We start from the raw sequence: 21003 nt of genomic DNA, 5'->3' as shown, positions 1-21003 counted from the left end.
AGACAATTTTTCCAGTGTTCCCCATTAATATATTCTATTTCTACTAACTACATCTAACCTCTCTACTCTAGTAAGATTTTCTCTGATCAATATTGTGTCGAACTGGCTTTTTACGACATGACAGCTGAAAGGGATCTCATGAAACTATCTACTGACTCCCTGTAAGAGATGTTAGGGGATTTGTTTAAAGCTGCATAGCTACTTGGTGCCAAATTTGGTGCTATTTTCATGATATCACTTTTACTTTTTTCTCAGAAGGTACCCACTGTAGCACATGTCGATACAGAGCTTAGAACAATGACCTTCTTATTTAGTGAACAAACAACTTCAGAAGCCAGGGGACAGTGATCTGGAGACGTAGGGCAGCATTAAAATCTTTCTTACAAAATACCCACATGGAAGCCTCATTGAGATGAATTCAATACAAATGAGCCACTCAGCATTTGGGGCTTAGAACACACTAAAATAACAGCACGGATAACATATGCAAATATAATTATTCCTTATTTCTAGTTTAATTAGAAAAAGAGGAATTCTAAGACTTTCTAGGTCACAGACATTTTAATTTGCTATTTGAAGTTGGTTAAGTTTTGCACAAGACGGTTTCTAAGACAATTCTCATGTTTTTCTGTATTCCAAATTCAAGACATAATTTAACCTGTTCTATATGATACAGGGTTTTTGCTGTGAACAATTACTACCATACTGTACTGTAATGCAAAAGTATTTTACTTTCAGGATCACTTTGCAAATGACTCTAAACTGTTGTGCTCTTTTGGTTTAATTTTATTCTCTCTCTTTTATGGCCATCTATGTTTATCTCCCTTTATTCACTGAAGCTTTTCATCCCTGTTAGTGGGTCTACTTCTACACCCACCAACTGGCTCCCCCATCTACACCTCCTCTACATTAGCCATCCTCTGTTTAGACCTTCCGTTCTTCCTTTTAACCTAGAACAAAACTATAGGGACTTAGGGACTCCCAAAACTCAGCTAAGGAAAAACAGATCATCAAATTCTAAGAATAAAATTAACTCAAATATGTTTGCTACCTAAGAAAAAGTAGCTTCCAATATCTTCCTCAGATGAGCGTCGGGGGAGTTATTTTCATCTGGTAGGGTTTGTTTCTTATTACTGAGTTCTCTACAATTTGGATCTACTGAGCTTACCAGATACCAGATGTATGGATTTATAGGAAAGACTTTCCCCGTACATATATTTTAAAAGTATGTTTATCTGATGCATGCCCAGAGGGATGGAAGACAAAATTTGACTGTAAATGAACCTTTAAAAAATTAGTCTGCAAATACGTAATTACACTATCTGGAAATAAAACTAAAACTGGTAATCAATAAAATCTTAAGTAACACCTTAATGGATCCTTGTTTTCTACTGAATAAAATCCACAGTATTTAGCATGGCATTCACAATACTCTGTACTTGATACCAACCTAGGTTGTTTTGTTTTTGTTTTTTGAGACAGAGTCTCACTCTGTCAGCCAGGCTGGAGTGCAGTGGCATGATCACGGATCACTGCAGCCTCGACTTCGTGGGCTCAAGCGATCTTCCCACCTCAGCGTCCCAAGTAGCTGGGACTACAGGGGCATACAACTATGCCCGGTTAATTTTCTGTATTTTTTTGTAGAGACAGGGTTTCTCCATCTTGCCCAGGCTGGCCTTGAACTCCTGCGGTCAAGTGATCCTCCTCCCTCAGTCTCCCAAAGGGCTGGGCTTTATAGGTGGGAGCCTCTGCGCCTGGCCTCTAACCTAGGTTTTTAAAAGTCTTCTCTCACATTTCTTCCTCATACGATCCTATGTTATAGGGAATAGCAAGAACATATGCCACTATTTAGTTGTGTATTATTCTCAATAGCAGTTCTGAACTACCTACTAAGATTTCTGAAGCCACTCAATGGCCTGGAGTAATCGTTCCCTCTTTTGCCCATCTTTGCTTATGCAAGGGTTAGTTCAAATGCTGTATCTTTGTGGTGAGTGGAAAGAATAATGGCCTGACACTTAGGAGTTCTGTATTCTTGTCCTGTTTTTGTGACAAAGTAGCTCTTAATGTGGCCTTGGGCATACCACTTCTCTAGGACTCAGTTTCAGATGATCTCTAAACTGCCTGTGAAACATTCTACAAATCATTAAAGTGACTTTCCCAGACTGTTTTTGTATTAGAAGTGATACTTCCTTTTTTACCACAGTTTTATAGCATTCAGTTGGCATCTATATTGCTTGGTCTTCAGGAAAACTGAGTCCCAACCATCTCTACTCACAGAAAATGAGTTCCTCTATGCCATATGCACACAATTTCTTATAGTAGATTCTCAATAAATACATGATGACTACATTTATACCCGAGGTGCAACAACATACACACTACAAATCTATGTGCTCTACTGAAAATCAAAATGGCTTTCTCAAAGGAAAGGGGTTTATAACACACTTGATTATCCCTTACTGACATATGGTTGGCACTTATTATGTAGTTTATATTTCATTTATAAAGTAAAATGAAGAGCTTCCCACAGTTACAGTAAGTTGATAATTTGTTTAAACAAAGAGAATGGTCTACTACATATGTAAACTATTCCAAGAAATTTACTGTTGATTATGATTTTTAAAAATCCTGAAGTTTTCTTTTAAACTTACAACAGACAATTTTTACAAAATATATACAGAGATACATAGAATTTTACTTGCTATAGGACTAGGGATTTGGGGATAGGTTTTTACTTTTAAAAAATCATTTTTACTTTTAATACTATAAACACGGCCTGGGCAACATAGGGAGACCCCATCATTACTAAAAATAAAACAATTGGCCAGGCATGGTGGTGCGTGCCTGTAGTCCAGCTATCCAGGAGGCTGACTGAGGTGGGACGATCGCTTGAGCCCAGAAGCTTGAGGCTGCAGTGAGCTGTGATCACACCACTGCACTCCAGCCTGGGCAAGACAGCGAGGCCCAGTCTGAAAAAAAAAAATTTAAAAACATACTTTTTAAGGGCACAAATACAGTTTGTTACTAACATGACGTTTTGAGCAAAATAGAAGATGCAACTCATAATAAGGAAACAAATTAGTGATAATTATAAAGCCCAACAGCTAAGGAAAATGAAGTACATTGGTATAGAACACAATTACTTTTGTTTCATTTTTTTAAAAAATATTAAGAATTGAAATATGAGATCAAGGTTTTCCTCCTTTCCACTCTAATAAAGTTTAGTCTACAAAGTACTTTTGCCTTGTAAATTTCTTAAAATAACAACAAAGATATAACATATACTTTTGACCATTTTTCACTTATACATAAAATATGAAAAAAATATTTTAAATATGTAACTATTATGTCTGGAACAGTTTTCATTATTGTATTGTAATCAATTCAATAAGGAGAAGAAAGCTCTCCTTTATTTGTTGAAATTGCCTTTGCTGACATAGCTATGTGACGACATTCTAAATGAATTAGTAAACCAGGAAGCTAAATAAGACAGGTAGCTATCCCTAAACTTTGCTACTCTTCTATTTTTTAAAACTTTTTATTATGAAAAATTTCACCAACACAGAAAAGTTAAATCAACAGTACAATTAACATTCCTATACTCAATATTTACCTTCGGTAACTGTGAACATTTTGCCTGTTTCTTTCTCTCTCTTCACATGCACACGTACATTTGTATATTATATACTTTGTTTTGGCTGTACTATTTGAAAATAAGTTGCAGATACGATGATACTTTACTCCTAAATACTTCAGCATGCCTCTCCTAAGAGTAAGGACATTCCCCTATGTATAACCACAAAACCATTATCATCACAAGTAAGAAAATCAACAGTAAATTTAAAATAGCTTGTAGTGTCCAGATAATACTTAGATTTCTTCAATTACCCCAAGAATGTCTTTCAATGTTGCTCCCTAACCTCTACTCAAGACCACCCTAGGTTCACACATTTCATTTGGTTGTGAGGTATTCTACGTCTAAATCTTAAATTATAAAATAATTCATCTGCCTAGGACTCAAGCTCTGATGCGTAGAAAAAAATTTTTTTTCCAAACTAATAGTCTTCCAAAGTATATGAATGACTGACAGGAAAACGTTGCTAATGTTATTATCTCTATGTAATCAACTCAAAATGTAGTCTACCAGATCATAAGCCCACTGAAGGCAGAAATGTTTTATTCATCTTTGTAATCTCCCCTGGGCATTATAGACAGGGTGCACAATAACTGTTGAATGGAGTTGCTGTGTTTCCCATGGCTTCTATTTCTTCAAGACCTCGAGTGGTTAATAGGAGTCTAGGTAGAAGACAGTCATATATCACTATGCCCTAGCACCTTTATTCCTATTGCTGTTACCTTGATAGGATGTGAGAAAACAAAACAGTTTTAAATTCTGTGCATCCTTCTCCTGTGGTAAAAATACTGACAATTGCTGATCAGGGAAAAAACTGAGTAGAAGCTACTTGCGCAATGAAGAAAAGTATTTTTTCTTTTCTATTTTCTTCTCTCCTCTCCTTCTTCCCTTCCTCCTTTTCTCCCTCTTTTTTTTCTTTCCCTTACTCTTTCTTTCCTTCATAAAGCTTAGCATCAGATAGAATTAGCTGTGGCATATGTTTGAAGTCACTTATGAATAAAAAAAATTAGGAGACACTCCATAAAAAGCACCACAAAGATGTGCAAATCGAAGATGTGCCCATCTACTTTGTGGATTTATGTTTTCTAAAAAAAAATTCATGCTGGGCTATATATCAGGTTTTATTCATTTAAGTTTATTCTTGGCTATATACTAGGAATAGGGAGATGAAGAGCATGGCTCAGACATTATACATTTGAGCCTCTCAAAGAAGCTGATAAAAATCAGTTAAGATTTTCATTACAAATACGCTTAGATAAAACCATAGTTGTAAGAATATAAGATCAACTTATGTGTTAGGCAGAGTCATAATAATAAGCTATATATGTTTTTCTAATTAGTGTAAAATGTCAAGTGTGACAGCAAAGGGGTCAATGCCTAGTCTTTCATCTTTATTCATAAGCTAAAAGCAGAGAAAACATTAATAAAACAGCAGATATAGCAGATGGCACTCAACATAGTCATAGGGGATTGACACATAGGTAGAAAATGAAAATGTGAGTTAGGTTGAAAATTATAAAAACCAGTCAATTTATGAAACAGCAATTTAAAAAATGTTTATTTAGGTAAGAATTTATACACAGGAAAGTAAAAAACTGATGCTTAAAGTGACAAATCCAATGGAAATAACCTGGATTAACACACGAAAGTAAAACCAAGATGGATGTTATTAGCTATGGCTATCAAAAACATTTTATGGATACTGACAAGTAATACATTTACAATAGAGTTTCTTGGCTAAATGGATATATGAATGGCTATGAGAGAAAAAGGCACATTCCTCAGGTTCCTTCCCAAACCAGCTTAAAGGCAGCAGCATGGCAGAACCAGCTAGGCATTCTCAGCCTAGGAGTCCAGTGGCACTCCTCCAATATAGAACACAACAAATCTCCTCATGAAAATTATAGCAGTGGCCCAAAGGCTCCACAGAAAGGCAGCAGAATTTCCTATTTCTCCTGCTTTTTATTTTAAGAACCATGGATTAACTCTGAGGTATCTGGGATTATTTCACTTATACCTCCACTTTGTTCTAATAAATGTTTCAAGCTGCTACAGAACAATGTAGCATAGAAATGGGAGTAAAAGAATAAAGAAAAAAGTAGGGTGGCACCAACATTGCAAATAAAAAATAAAATACACACACACACACACACTCTCTCTCTCTCTCTGTCTCAAACCTAACCTAAAGGTAGGCTCTAAATGTGGCTCTCAGCTTTGGCAGACAAGGGAAACACACCAGGTAAAGGGTTTGTGTGGAGAATTTGGATGGCCCTTGTTGTCTGTTCCTAGGAGGTAACTTATTAACCCTGAGAATTTCCTGAGTGACTGGAGGGTCTGTGTTATTCATGGTGGGCCCTTTGGCCACACCTGATAGTTTATATAAATGACATGACTCAGGATGGGAACTGGCCATGCCAGAAAAGACCAACAATGTGATTAGTGGGTTGGGGCTCTGAGCCACATAAGATCAGCCTCATCTCCTGGGAAGGGAGGGGACCTGGAGATCAAGCTCAACCATGTGACCAATGACTTAATCAATTATACCTACTCAATGAAGCCACAATAAAAACTCTGGACACCAAAGCTCCAGTAAACTTTCTTGGTTGGGATTACTCTGGGTATGGTTACATACTGATGTGCCAGGAGAACAATGCATCCTTAGGAACGATGGCAGCTTTGTATTTGGGAATCTCCCAGATCTCATCCTATGCATCTCTCTGTTTGACTTGTTCTGATTTGTATCCTATTGCTATGACTGCACTGTAATCACAAGTATAGTGCTTTTCTGAGTTCTGTGAGTCATTATAGCAAATTACTGAACCTGAGAGAGTAGTGGGAACTCTTGAATTTGTAGCCAGATGGTGAGAAGCAAAAGTATCCTGAGGAACCCCCAATTTGTGGCTGGTGTTTGAAGTGAGGATAGTCTGTGGAGGGCTGTGCCCTTAACTTGTGAAGTTTGGCCTGTCTAGGTAACTGGTGTCAGAGTCATTGTGGATATATAATAAGTATATGTATCATGGACAATATACTTAGGATTAATAGAAAAAACAACATAGGGCTGTTTCCAATATCAAGCCTTAAAAAAAGCTAACCCTCATCCCAAAGCACACCCTCAAACTCAGTGAAAACAGTACAGAGGGGTGGGGTATGGATTGTAATGATGCAGTACAGATACTTCTTGTCTCCTGACTGATTGTTTAAGACTATATAGGGAAATTATGAAATTTTTCTATATAGTCTTAAACAATCAGTCTCCAGTCTTCCTCAAACAATCTTCCCCGAACACAGTTTTTGTAAGTATTGGTTGGTTATAATCTTGAATCTCTCTTTCTTCCAGTCAGTATCTGGAATGTTGCTTTTATAGACTCTCACGTGGATACAGAGGCACAGGCTTCAGGAGATCATCAGGAGGAGACATTTGGGTTGACTCTTGTAAAAACTGCATAGTCAGCGATGGGGTTCAGAACATGCCACCCCAAAATATGGCACCTTGGAAGAGCAGAAGCAGGAAGCTCACTTTTACCTCCTCCTTCCCCTTTCCCCCTAAAGTAGATCGTAAAGCCTTCATTCAAAAGGTACCCTCTCTTATACCTGGGGGAAAGGAACATCCTTATCTCTGAAGACACAAAGATAAACAGAAGAATCTGAACAAATAGATTTTGCTAAGTCCTCTCCAGTTTTTTACTAGATCATATCCCCCTTGTCTAATCATACTTCCCCACAACTATCCATTTCTTCATCAAATTTAGCAGAAAAATGCACAGGTGTCCATTTCTTTGGGTCTTCATTTCCTTATGAAGGCTCTTGAGTCAAGTAAAACATACTAAATACATTTGTATGCTTTTCCTCTGTTAATCTGTCTTTTGTTTGAAAGGTCTCAGCCATGAAACTAGAGGTGAGTGAGGGAAAACATCTTTCCTCTTCTACATCCTAAGCACAGACTAGAACTTGCATGAAAAGTCATTTAATTGTTACTCAAAAATGACTGAAGAGAATAGCCACACACTAGACCAGAGTCCACTAATCCTCATCTGCCCTCCTAACACCAATTATTTGCTTCCAAAGTTGTATCTCATATATATCATGATCATAATTTTTTCAATTTTTTTTTAAGACACAATCTTGCTCTGTTGTCTAGGCTAGAGTGCAGTGTATGATCTCAACTCACTGCAACCTCCACCTCCTGGGCTCAAGTGGTTCTTGTGCTTCAGCCTCCCAAGTATCTGCGATTACAGGTATGTGCCATGACGCCTGGCTAATTTTTAATTTTTTTTTAGTAGAGAAGGGGTTTCGCTATGTTGGTCAGGCTGGTCTTAAACTCCTGGCCTCAAGTGATCCGCCCGCCTCGCCTCCCAAAGTGCTGGGATTACAGGAGTGAGCCACCACACCCAGCCATGGTCACAATTTTTAACAGATTAAATTTTAAGTAAAGTGTTAGCAGACGCCAAGACCTTATTGGGTGGGTATCAGAAAACTATCCAAAGAACATCTGGCAGTGAGTGACATAATTTGCTTGCATATACTCCAAAGACAAACTTCTGGCAAAATGGATATGAAGATGACCAAATATAGCAATTTATTGATACAATAATTGATAGGTAAGTCAACACCAAGATTAAACCCAAGCCATAGTAACAGGTTTTAGAATTTATGACAACTAGTTGACAGGGTCAATAGTCTCTTGAAGCTATACCTCATTTAGTAGACAAATACATATATATGTATTTGGACATATGTATACATACTAAATACATATGTATGTATGTATTTATCTTTTAGAACTCTATAAAATGGAAAAAAAAGCATCTACCTTAGCCAAAAGTAGCACTTAACCACTAAGATACTAATTAAAATCAAGCAGGGGGAGGAGGAGTTCAATTTCTGCTTAGGAGATAGATACAAGAGAACATCCTATCGATGAGAAAAAGCTGAATAATCAAAAAAATTCAATTGGGAGGTTGAGGCGGGTGGATCACTTGAGGTCAGGAGTTGGAAACCAGCCTGGCCAACATGGTGAAACCCCGTCTATTTAAAATACAAAAAAATTAGCCAGGCGTGCTGGTGCACGCCTATAATCCCAGGCAGTCAGTAGGCTGAGGAGGGAGAATCCCTTGAAACCAGGAGGCGGAGGCTGCAGTGAGCCGAGATCACACCACTGCACTCCAGCCTGGCGACAGAGTGAGACTGTCTCAAAAACAAACAAACAAAAGAAATAAATTCATAACTTATTTTGAGTCCAAAGAGCTGAAGTCACAAGGCAACTAGACAAACTGAATTCTAAAAGGTGGTTAGCCTCTCTGAAGAGAGACACGAACACAGAGCATGGGAGGAAAAGGCAAGTAGGAAGACAAAAGTTTGTATTTTAAATAATTCTTAAAGGCAAAATCCCTGAGAGTCCTAGACACAAGGGGTCCAACTCCCCCCATGGGCTTCCTCCAAGTTCTCAGGAGAAAGACTAGGAATAGGGCAAAGAGACATGAACAAAAGCCCTTTGATGGTGAACAGGCACGAACCCCAGCTTGCTTCTGGGGACCATTCTTTAGCACACAAAGCAAAGGCCATAAGCTGCTGGGAGAAGGACCCAAATCCTGCACTGCAAAGTAGATGTTGGCTACTGCTGGGGATGGAGTAAAAAATGTTGAGAAATAATATAATTATTCCTGAGTTTTTCTTCTGGACGGTATCTGAGTGTGTATTAGTGTTCTGGGGTGTAAGAGCTGGATGTAAGGACAGGCCTGAGAGAACCTAACCTGCAGTTTGCCAAACAAGTTCTGCAATGCACTTTCCTTAGAACATTCAAAATAAAGTTATAGGCATGTATTTGGTGTTAAAAGATTTAAATATTAAAAAATTAAATATTTAAAATACTTAAAATTTATGAAAATGGAGGCCTTTTCTTTTAAAAGACAGGATAGGTCAGGTCTGGAAACAACCTGATAGAAAGGTGGCTGGAAAAGAAGGTAGATGAGGAGACCTACAGTACCACCCCTTGGTCATTGTGCTCCCCAAATATGTTTAGGGACCAGTAAAGATCTAAAGTGCATTCCCTTTTTGCTGACATGCTGGGATTATAAAAGAGCCTCTCTAGAAAAGGGATAAAAACATGAACATCAGCTGGGGGCGGTGGCTCACACCTATAATCCCAACACTTTGGGAGGCCGAGGTGGGCCAATCACCTGAGGTCAGGAGTTCAAGACCAGCCTGGCCAACATAGTGAAACCCCATCTATACTAAAAATATAAAAATCAGCTGGGCATGGTGGTACATGCCTGTAACCCCAGCTACTCAGGAGGCTGAGGCAGGAGAATCACTTGAATTTGGAAGGCGGAGGCTGCAGGGAGCTGAAATCGCGCCATTGCATTCCAGCCTAGGTGACAGAGTGAGACTCCATCTCAAAAAAAAAAAAAAAAAAGAACATTCAGAAATCTCAGAAGAGAGAAAACCTTAAAGAGCAAGCAGTTCTAAAACAGTTTAGAATTTAGGATTAAAGTTTTCAGCCATTAATTAAAGTTCAGGATAGAAAATAAATAGTACATGGTCAAGAAAATGGAAACTTGAAAGTAATAAAAATTAAAATTCTCATTAATCAGATGCAGAAAAAGGTCTGTCCTGTTGATACAAAGGTATCACAAAGTACTAGCTTTCTTTTGAAGTGACTTATTTATAATACCAGAACCCAGACTGCAGGTTAAATGGCAGAGCTCCCTAATACATACGGAATGCTGATGAGCCTCTTCTCTTGAAGAGTGTGAGCACTCAGAGTCTGTTAGTATAAGCACTGGAGACACTGGACCAGCATTCCTTTGAGGAACTGACATCAAGGCATGGAGAGTGGTATATCAGTCATCGGTAATTAAAAAGAGGGACCAGAGATGCTTCTTTGCTATCTAGTCCCTATATTCCATCAGAGTAAATACATTTAAAATATAAAGGAAAGAAGGTCTTTTGGTTTGTTTTTTGGTGAAAACAGTTGACTTGGATACTTCAATCAGTTAAAACAAATTTTATTCAGTAAAAACTTCCTAATGCCTCATTAAAAGTTTAGTATCACATTGGGCACTGTAGTCTATGACTTCTATTTGGTCATAACCTCAAATGCAGAATAGGTTTAAATCTTTCCTACCCCCGAGAAAGGAATTTCCAACAAATTAAACAATCAGTATAACTTTTGAGTATCTACTTTCCAAAACACTGTAGCTGATAGCTAAAGTTAATCCTCCACAGAAGGCAATTTTTCCTAAATCATTTCAGCTATATGAATTACTCTACATGTCTTTAGCTTCCCAAAGCACTTCCAAAGCATTCATTTGCCTGTAGTACCATTCCAGAGGCTCATCTTCTCCAAAAACTCTTCCCTTCCCCTTCAAAAAAAGCCATGAGCTTATTATTATTATTATTATTTTTAAGGAATGGAGTCTTGCTTTGTTACCGAGCCTGGTCTCCTGAGTTCAAGGGATTCTCTCGCCTCAGCCTCCCAAAGTGCTGGGATTACAGGCATGAGCCACTGTGCCCAGCTCATGAGATTCTAGAGAAGAGCATTCCAAGCAGAGCAAACAGCAAGTGCGAAGTCCTTAAAGGTGGAAACAGCTTGGTGTGTTTGAGGAACACAGACATAGCCAGTGTAGCTGGAGTACAGTGAGCACAGGAGAAAGTGGGTGAGAGACGTGGGAGAGTGGCTCAGAGAGGCATGTGCCAGATCCTTTGAGATCTTGGTAAAAAGTCTGAATTTTTATTCTAAATAAATTTGAAAGTATTGGATAATTTTAATTACTAGTTACATGATGTGAATAAGTGAACACTGTCTAAGTTACTGAAAGAGTTTTCAAATTGTTTCAAAGTGAGGCTGGCTAAAGACATAACACCAACTCCTCTTGTTCTGTCTGCCATTTCTTATCTTTTCTGACAGTAAGATGGTATTTTCATTTTAATCCCATTCAGTATTATGGTGAAATTATTTTTTTCTATCACATCCTTTATTCTATCTGATGTAACTTTCAATATGAGGAAATTAAAAGTACAAAAAGTTCAGTAAATTTCCACTAACTTAAGGATTAAAAGTTTGGTTAATAAAGTAAAATGGAAACATGAATAAATTATTTGTACAGATAATGATGTATAGCTTCAACAACTTTCAGAATGGAATCTGCCTATAACTGAGTTAAATATTTTGGAAGCCCTCACACCAGGGGTCAAATAAAAAGCTACTTTTCCCCACCCCCAAAATTCTCTTTTAAGTGTCAAAAGGGTCACTGAACAGCATTGGGAATGACTGATCTGTTTGCCAGAGTCTGATCACTAGAGCATTTGAATTTATGTTAGCAATATACTCAAATAATATACTAAATAATACTTAATATACTTAAACACACAGCTCTGCATGTATAAGGCAGGGATAACTGTACTAAAACAAAAACTATTAATGGCAAAATACAGTTTCTTTAAAAACAATCAATAAAATCCACCTTTCTCAGCATTTTATGAGAGATGATAGAAAGTTAACCTTGTGACACTAGAATCTTAAATAAACAAGGAAAAGCCATCCATGTCAATGACTAAAATAAGATAGTGAAACATAAAAAACAGAGATACATTTCTTAACTGGATGATGATATACACCCCCAAATCCATGAGAGTTGATCTGACTAGTATTTCACCTTCTTGAAAGATATCAGTACCTCCCACCATTTCTGAAACTGCAATGATAAAGGCAACAGCCATCTGCTTGCTATACAGGATAGAAATATAGTATTTTTCTTCTACTTTTGAGTCTCACTGAGATAGCTTTTTAAGAGTGTCTTCAAAACAGGACAGAACATCCAAAAAAAATAAACTAGGAGATAAAAAAAGAGACGAATTTAAACATTCACATGGAATATATCAGCACAATGAAAAAAGGTAGACATACAAAATAAAATGTAAATGCAAGAGTTAAACACACAAGAAACTAGAAAAGCTAAATTCCTATTCATATTAAAGGTACAAGAGAATTTAGCTTAGGTAGGAAGAGAAGGACTTTAAAAAATTCAATAGGTGGGCATGGGAGATTGCAAAATACCCATCTTTTAGACGAAAAAGGAAAAAGAAAGCTATCAGCATGGCATGACTCAGTATAGGATTACCAGCCTGAAGAAGTATTTTCCTGTATAAACTCAAGGTCAGGTACAGTTTTAAAAGAAAATACAAGAAGCTTAGGCCCAAAGGAATAAGAAATTCCTATCTACTACTGAACTAAGATAATAGGAAATCAGATTTTCTTTAAAAAATTATTTACAATGAAAACAGAATATTATTATTTATTTACATACATATTTATGTCCTGTTCAGCCATTTTCATTAATTCTAACAAATGTCAATTTAGAAAATGTCACATTTGGCTGGACACAGTGGCTCACACCTGTAATCCCAGCACTTTGGGAGGCCAAGGCAGGTGGATCACTTGAGGTCAGGAGTTTGAGATCAGCCTGGCCAACATGGTTAAACCCTGTCTCTACTAAAAATATAAAAATTAGCTGGGTGTGGTGGCATGCACCTGTGATCCCAGCTACTCCTCGGGAGGCTGAGGCATGAGAATTGCTTGAATCTGGGAGGTGGGGTTGCAGTGAGCCAAGATTGTGCCACCGTACTCCAGCCTGGGTGACAGACTGACACTCTGTCTCAAAAAAAAAAAAAGGCCCATTTGCTCAGAAAGAAAGATCAAATGTGATAAAGTATCCTGGTGCAATTAGAAAGAGAATGGTGATTGGGGTTGGAAATTTAGGAGTTTGAATTGCTTCCCTTTCTATTTAACACAGTATATAACCACGGTTGTGTGCATGTTTCTTACTGTCCTTGACCTTGCATTTCCTGTTAAACAGGGGTAATATTTCCTGCCTGATCTCACTCAACCAGTATATATACAAAATGTCCTGTAAATTTTAAGTCCTTGTTGAAGATGCTCAAAGTGGTGAACCTTAGGACTCAGAATAATATCGTTTTAGATTGTGATTACCATTTGTTTCCCAAAGAAAGCAGTCATCAATCTGAAGGTTAAACTTACTCAATGGTCACTGCAGCTAAATTGATCTCTGTTGCACTGTTAATAACAATGTTACATTCAATGGGAAATATCATCTTATATTTAAGAAAATTTTATTCTAGATGCAGTATTAGAACTTGTATGTATTGTGCCTGAAAGATAGGAATTATGCAAGAAAAGTATAAATATAAATTGATTTTTTTACTTTTAGTTTGTTGGCATACAGTAATTTGATCCTTTACTGAAAGTCTGTAGAACTATATTTTAAAAAGTGGCATGAGGAAGAACAATCTTCTCAGTGGGAGATACGCAATTTCATTTTGTTGTGGCTTTATTGTGGGGAGAGGTGAGACACATGAAGTAGAATTAAAAACAGAAAAAACTGTTTCTCTCCTGAAGATAAATTTGTTATATACGTTAAAACTTTCATAAAATATTTGTAGTTGTCATGAATGATATCTCAAGCTGACATTTGAAATAGTGATTAAAAAAATACCTTCATACGATTAGGCCTTTCCCTCTTTCCCAATTTAGTTAAGTTACGTCTTGCTACTGAGAACTTAACGAATACCACACATTTTCTCCTGTAGACAAAGGAAAAACTGAGGATTTTTTTATGTTGAAGTGCAAAGTGTAATGCGGTGATTATAGATGTCTGCCTTAGCTATATTGTATCCTTGTTAATCAGGGATATTTGACTATATGGCTTTATAGAAATTACAAGCCAATACTTCAGGATGAAATTTCAGTTCATACGTAAGAGCAAGCCTCAGAGAAGATAGAAAAGTTAATACAACAGTCTGAACTGCTAAGAGGCATCTTAGTAAGGAAGACAGATTTTAAAATAACTAACTATAATTGAAAAGCCAAATAAAATAGTGTGTTAATAGAACTTAGAAGAGGTCATTAATTTTGACAGGTGGCATATGGGAAACTTTTGGAAAATGTGGCAGTTGAGCAATGCCTTGAGGGATATGTATCTATACAGGTGGGGGTTGCCATTCCTAGTTCATGAAGCAGAATCCTGAAAGTACCTAACATACTTGATAAATGTGAGAAAAGTAATGTTTATACTACAGTGTAAACTTCACAAGGGCAGGGACCATTGCCTGTTTTATCCACTGCTATATCAGTAGTATTTAGAAAATATCTGGTACAAGATAAATATTTGTTGAATAAACGAATTAATTGGATGCTGGGCAATTTAGGGAAAAGACACTGGAAATGCAGTTTGAGCCTAGAAAACCTTAAGAACATGAAGACAATAAAGAATAGGGCAGGTTTTTGAAGAAGAGAATAGGGCCAGGCGCAATGGCTTGCTCTTGTAATTCCAGCACCTTAGGAGGCTGAGGTAGGAGGATCTCTTGAGCCCAGGAGTTTGAGAACAGCCTGGGCAATATAGTGAGACCCCATCGCTACAAAAGGATCACTTGACCCCAGGAAGCAGAGGTTGCAGTGAGCCACTGTACTCCAGCCTGGGCGACAGAGGGAGATCTTGTCAGAAAAAAAAAGAATAAAGTGATTTATGTTATTTATTAATATTAACAGATAATCAGTTACTATTAATCAATTAATAGTAACATTAATTTTAATACGTATTTATTAATATTAAAATTCTGGAGGCAGTGTCAATTGCCTGAAGAGGTGAGTCTATAGACAAGGTAAGTATGAGTATGGATGTGGGACTTGGGACTTAGCTGGACCTGGTAGGATTTGACAAATGACTTAGATATAGGGGTGAGAAAAAAAGAATCAATTAAATATGCTTCTAGAGATTTCCAAACTGAGTGACCAGGAGAATGGTGGTGTCATTATGTAATAAAAGGAGAACAGGCAAATAGCAAGTTTTGGGGGAGGAAAAAAATAAGTTCTGTTTTTAGGCATATTAAAGTGTGGACTGGAAATCCAAATGGAAAAGTTTCACATGAGGAAATATAGATTTGGGGCTCAGAAGTGAACCAGGATGAAAGCTATGGATGAACTCAATTCATGAATATTTACTCTGACTGCCTACTCTGCACCAGCACTAACATTTAAGCCATAGGCATAATAGTGGTAGTTATACGGATGTGCATGCCCTGAACAGGTGATAAGATCTTGAGAAACATATGTATACACATTTAAGAGAAAAGAGGGAAAAGAACCACTGGACAAGACTAAGCTAGATTGATGAGAAATAAGAGGATGATGCACCAAGATCACGGGAGAATTTTTAAAGGAAGCTAAAGGGAAGAAGGTGTTCAAGCTATTGAAATCCTCGAGAATCTTCCTAATTCTGCAGTTTCTTTCAGAATATGGATGAAAATATTCAAAGAAGTGTCAAGTAGGAATCAAGCTCTTCAAAAAGAAAACTGGGAACACATACAAATCTTGCAAATGTCAAGAAACCAGTGAAATCTCAAAGAAATGGAAAAAGAAATATGATTCTAGCATAAAATCTGTTACTGTAACTTTCAGTGAATCATTTAAACTCTATATACCTCCAGCCACTCACACAGAAAACAGAGTTTTGTCTGTTTGTTTAAAATGAGGTTTGGGGAAAAATAACAATATGAACTTAGGAGTATAGGGAGGACTAGGAAGGATGTTTAAATATAAGACACAGTTTCTGCCCTTAAGTTACAAAGTCATTTTGAACTAAGAGCAAACCATACAAAGGTACTTAAACTATATGCTTTACCTAGAGTTCCACATGAAAGAATAAATATTTAAGAATAATACATATGCAAATCATCGTTAATGCAAATCAAGTCAGCAAATGCCCTACTAATACTCTAGTTTGAGGGTTCTTCCTCGTGGACTTGAGTTGAGATCCTCAAGATCCTCAATTCAAAGTCTTAGAGTTGAAATATTGAGCTGGGGTCACTCAAATACTGACTACATTATACATCCATTATCATTAAGCAGTTTGATTGGTTTAAATTACATGTTTTAGAAACTAGAATGAAATTCTGATTAATAAAAAATTGTTTGATAAAGTATAATTAGTAGCAGCATAAGGAAAAAACCACCAAGCTGTGGTAGAGTGAGTGACTTCAAAACCCTCTGGCTGTAAAGTCTTCCTAGGATGAGTTCTTGCACACTATGGGCCAAGGGCATAAACATCTTCAAGAGTTCCAATGCATCATGAGAAAGTGCCTCTCAGAAATGGTGTACCAGTTTACATTCTTAAAAGCAGCTGAAAAAGTACTTGTCTCTTAACATTCTTGCCACCATTTAGTACTATTATTTTCAAGTCCTGTTAACTTGATAGAAGAAGAAAAAGTATACTGTTACTTTTGTTTCATTTAATGATTTAGACTTCTTTCTGGACATGCTTCTTACTGATTTGTAAAGTTCTTTCTTTATAAAGGAGATAGATCCTATAATCATTGCTAACGCCCACAGAAGAATCACTCACACTAACTAACCTCATGCTTCCACACTATGTAGCATAACATTGTGATGAACTGGCTGATGGCAAATTCAGCCTGTCTTCCTGCTGTTTGGCAAGTCTTTTTTTACTTTTTGTTGATCCTCTAATCAGAATTCCAGTGGCGGGCTATTGTAAACTGCCTCTGCTTTCCCTAAACTTCAATCCAAGCCTGAATCCCCTCCCTACACAGACTTGTCAGACCATGAGCACCCAGGACAGAGAGATTCCCAGAGCCTAGAATAATAGTACCAGACACATGAGAGGCCAAATAATTACTACGTTGGCATGGCATGGCTTAAAAGGCAGGTACCTGGAATGTTTGGTTTGAAACTCTAGCTCTGCACCTCATTCACTATGTGTTCCTGGGCAAATTAAGCTTCCTAGGCCATATTTTACTCATAAATAGAACGGCATTTAATAGCCACCTCACAGGGTGCTATGAAGCAAGAACCAAATACAAGGCATGGCTTATGGATGGTCATCAGTCATTGTTAGCTTACTTCCAATCCCCAAGTTGGTCTAGTCTTTCTCAGGCTTTGACAGCTTGAAATGGATTTATACACAGCTACATTTACTCTTTTCTTCATGTCACTGATGGACAATGAGGGCACATTAATGGGTCTTTATTACTACAAAGTCAAGTTTCTGGCACTGAAGGATTTCCACAATTTAGCTCCATTTTGCCTCTTCAAATTTATCTCATACTCCTCCCCATAAAAATTTTTCTATCTAAGCCGGAGTAGACTTTTACTCGATTTTCCTGAATACACCTTGAACATTTAGATGCATATGTATCTTTCTTCCCTTCCCTGCAACTCTCTTAACTATCCAAATCCTTCTCATTGTTAAGACACAGCATTATTACTGTTATTTTTATTGGCTAATATTTATTATGTGCCTTCTATGTGCCAGGTAGTGTTCTAAGTATATTACATGTCACTTAATCTTCATAAGCCCTGCAAGATATTTTATCATTATCTCTATTACCAACATAAGAATACATATTTATCTTTCTTCTCTAAGTAGACCGTACACTCTTGTATGATATGGATTATGCCTTGTACTCTTGTACTTCTTTGTATAGGCATCTACTTAAGCAGAAATTCAACGAGCATGTATGGATTGATTGCCTTTTCATTCTTCTTTTGTTTCTGTAAGCTGGCATAACGCTCACTTCCATTAAATGTATCACTATCAAACTGTAAAGTAAAAAAGGTAACTTAAATGCAGTATATGTAGGTATTTTTAGAGACCTGAGTCCATCTGCAGACACATCGTACAGATTCTGCATGCTAAAGAACAAGAATGGCTGAAGTAGTAGGGTTTGAGTTCTTATAAATAAATCCTTAGGACTACTAGGATCATGACATCTTTTGATCATTCTTAAGGCCACTGTTAGCAACAGTGAGAAAATTCATGTAAATTGGAAATTATGAATAAGTGCACGCAAATAACATCCATAAGACATGATAGTAAATTTAGCCTTGTTTTGCAGATTTCATAAGACACTGCTATAAGGAAAGAAGAGAAACTCAGGAAGTCCTATTTCTTTACTGCAGTTGTTGTACAGGAAAAGCATAACTTTTCTTAGATATAAATCAACATCCAATGGTATCACCTTCCCCTACTGGAAGAAATAATCATTTGGGATGTCTACAAAATAAAATATGCTTCCAGGGACTTTCTTAAATTATATGACTATGGTAAATAGCATTTATTTTTCTCCTTGATCTCTTGAGGATATAGCACAAATATTTAAATCATTTCTCTCTCTTATAACATATTTAGCTAAGTCCAAAGATAAAAGAAAGACTTACAAGAAATCACTAAAGGAACAGCAAGTCAACTTCAAGTAATAGTCGAGATTAAATCACAAATAATGGGAACCCATGTACTTTTAAACAAAAGTAACAATTTAAAAAATTACTTTCTGATTAACTTACGAAAATAAAAATTTTCAGCCGGGTGCAGTGGCTCACGCCTGTGATCTCAGCACTTTGGGAGACTAAGGTGGGCAGATCATGAGGTCAGGAGATCGAGACCATCCTTGCTAATACGGTGAAACCCCATCTCTACCAAAAATACAAAAAATTAGCCAGGTGTGGTGGCAGCTGCCTGTAGTCCCAGCTACTCGGGAGGCTGAGGCAGGAGAATGGTGTGAGCCCAGGAGGCGGAGCTTGCAGTGAGCTGAGATCACACCACTGCACTCCAGCCTGGGCAACACAGCGAGACTCCATCTCAAAAAAAAAAAAAAAATAAATAAATAAAATAAAATAAAATAAAAATAAGAAAATAAAATAAAATAAAAATTTTCATGCTTGTATGTGCTGTTATCTTTTTTAAAGGCTAAAGATGCTGAGGTTTTCAAATTAGCTTGCTTATGGTTAAGCCTGAAAACCAGAAAGGCTACTATGTAGATTAAACCATATGCTTAATTCATAAAGGGAAATAAAAAAAATGCTACTGCATAGCACATTCCAGTAAAGGGGAGAAAAAAAGGTTAATCAATTCAACTCAATTTTAGCTGAGGGCATTTTTCCACGACTACTGAACCCTAGCATGTGTCAGGCAGCTAAAATTACACTAAAATGTGTAAGTTCTGTTGTTATTTTAGAGATAATCCAGGAAGCAAAACAAAGCCAAAAATTCTCTCTGCATTTTTAACATAAAATGCTTTAATTTTCAGTCAAGTGTATACTTTTTTTTTGTTTTAAGACCTTTTTGTATTGTCTCCTCTTTTACATATGTTTGAAAGTTTCCATAACAAAAAGTAAAAAAAAAAAAACCAATATGATTTTATATGTATTTATATGTATTTTCAAGACACTATTCACCCTTTAAAAACAATTCTTACCAGTCTCTGTTTCTGAAGCTCTTCTCTAAGAATTCTATCTTCTGGTAAAACGTCACATAACAAAAAATAATTCTCTTGTTCTTCTGTTGAGAGATTAGGAAAACGAATAAGAAAAAAGATATTAACCATTTTTTTTCCCAGAAGGACTTATTTCTTAAAAAATACAGATGTGTGTGTCTATTAGGATCTCTTTGGCATAGAACTGTTTTAGCTTTATTCAAGTTAGGCAAAATAAACACATCAATTTAATTTTATCTATCATGAAAGTAAAAGCAATTCTAATATAAGACAGTAAGATTATTCCTTTGAATTTTTATACTGTAGGGAAAAGATGGTAGCCAGGATGTACACTTACCAAATGGAGCAGTGGAATTAATTCTTATCACACTACAAAAATCTGTGATGGGCTGTTCAGTGAACCTTTTCCTCCAATATAAAATGTACCTTAGAACAATATAAAATAAGGAACGATGAGAAGATTCAGTATACTATTTGCTTTAGAATGACAGGAATCTATAAGCACATTCACTCATCCCAAAGCAACAAATCAAATGTTAACTTAAAACTGCTTTTCTAGCAGTTTTTTGTGAATACAAAGGCAGTGGAGCATTATAGAATTATCAAATAAAGATTTAATAAAAAGGAATTACCATGTAAGGGCATGAAAATGACTAAACTCTACTAACCCCAAATTCAATAAACAGACATATAGGAAAGTTAAAATGAATTATTTTTATGTGATAATGAATTTTTCTGAAATAACACCTAAGTTTATGTGTCTTTAAAATACAATAATGATTAAATAGGCTATGACACACTCTGCAATAAAGAGAAAACTAAGTGGTTATCTTATGTATCAAAAGAACAGAGTTAAGAAGAATAATGCAATGAGAAATCAGTCTAAATCCAATATCAATATAACAAGATAGAAAAATTCCATATGTCTACACTGAGTCTGAAATGAGGCAAATTTAGACTTTGGAAAAATAGCCTAACTTACAATTCTTGTATCTAATGAGCAGAGTTAGAAGCAACACACCAGCTAAATTAAAAACCAAAGCCTAACACCCAGACCTACATATGTG

The 21003-nt window shown here is 36.5% G+C and overlaps 1 protein-coding gene across 2 annotated transcripts in view; it reads right to left on the bottom strand.

Annotated features, from left to right (window-relative positions):
- The window catches only part of ZNF277 (zinc finger protein 277), a 137770-nt gene that overhangs the window by 28158 nt on the left and 88609 nt on the right, over window positions 1-21003 (bottom strand). For both annotated transcript variants that reach the window (XM_519316.7, XM_009453996.4), the window contains exons 3-4: window positions 20274-20362; window positions 19919-20001 (exon numbers count right to left, since the gene is read on the bottom strand). In XM_519316.7, the coding sequence (XP_519316.2) occupies window positions 19919-20001; window positions 20274-20362 (172 nt within the window). The remainder of the gene's footprint in view (window positions 1-19918; window positions 20002-20273; window positions 20363-21003) is intronic.

Source organism: Pan troglodytes, chromosome 6 (assembly GCF_028858775.2).
Source record: "Pan troglodytes isolate AG18354 chromosome 6, NHGRI_mPanTro3-v2.0_pri, whole genome shotgun sequence".
Classification (NCBI taxonomy): domain Eukaryota; kingdom Metazoa; phylum Chordata; class Mammalia; order Primates; family Hominidae; genus Pan; species Pan troglodytes.
The sequence above is the reverse complement of the archived record's forward strand: the minus strand, read 5'-3'. Positions and strand labels throughout refer to the sequence as shown.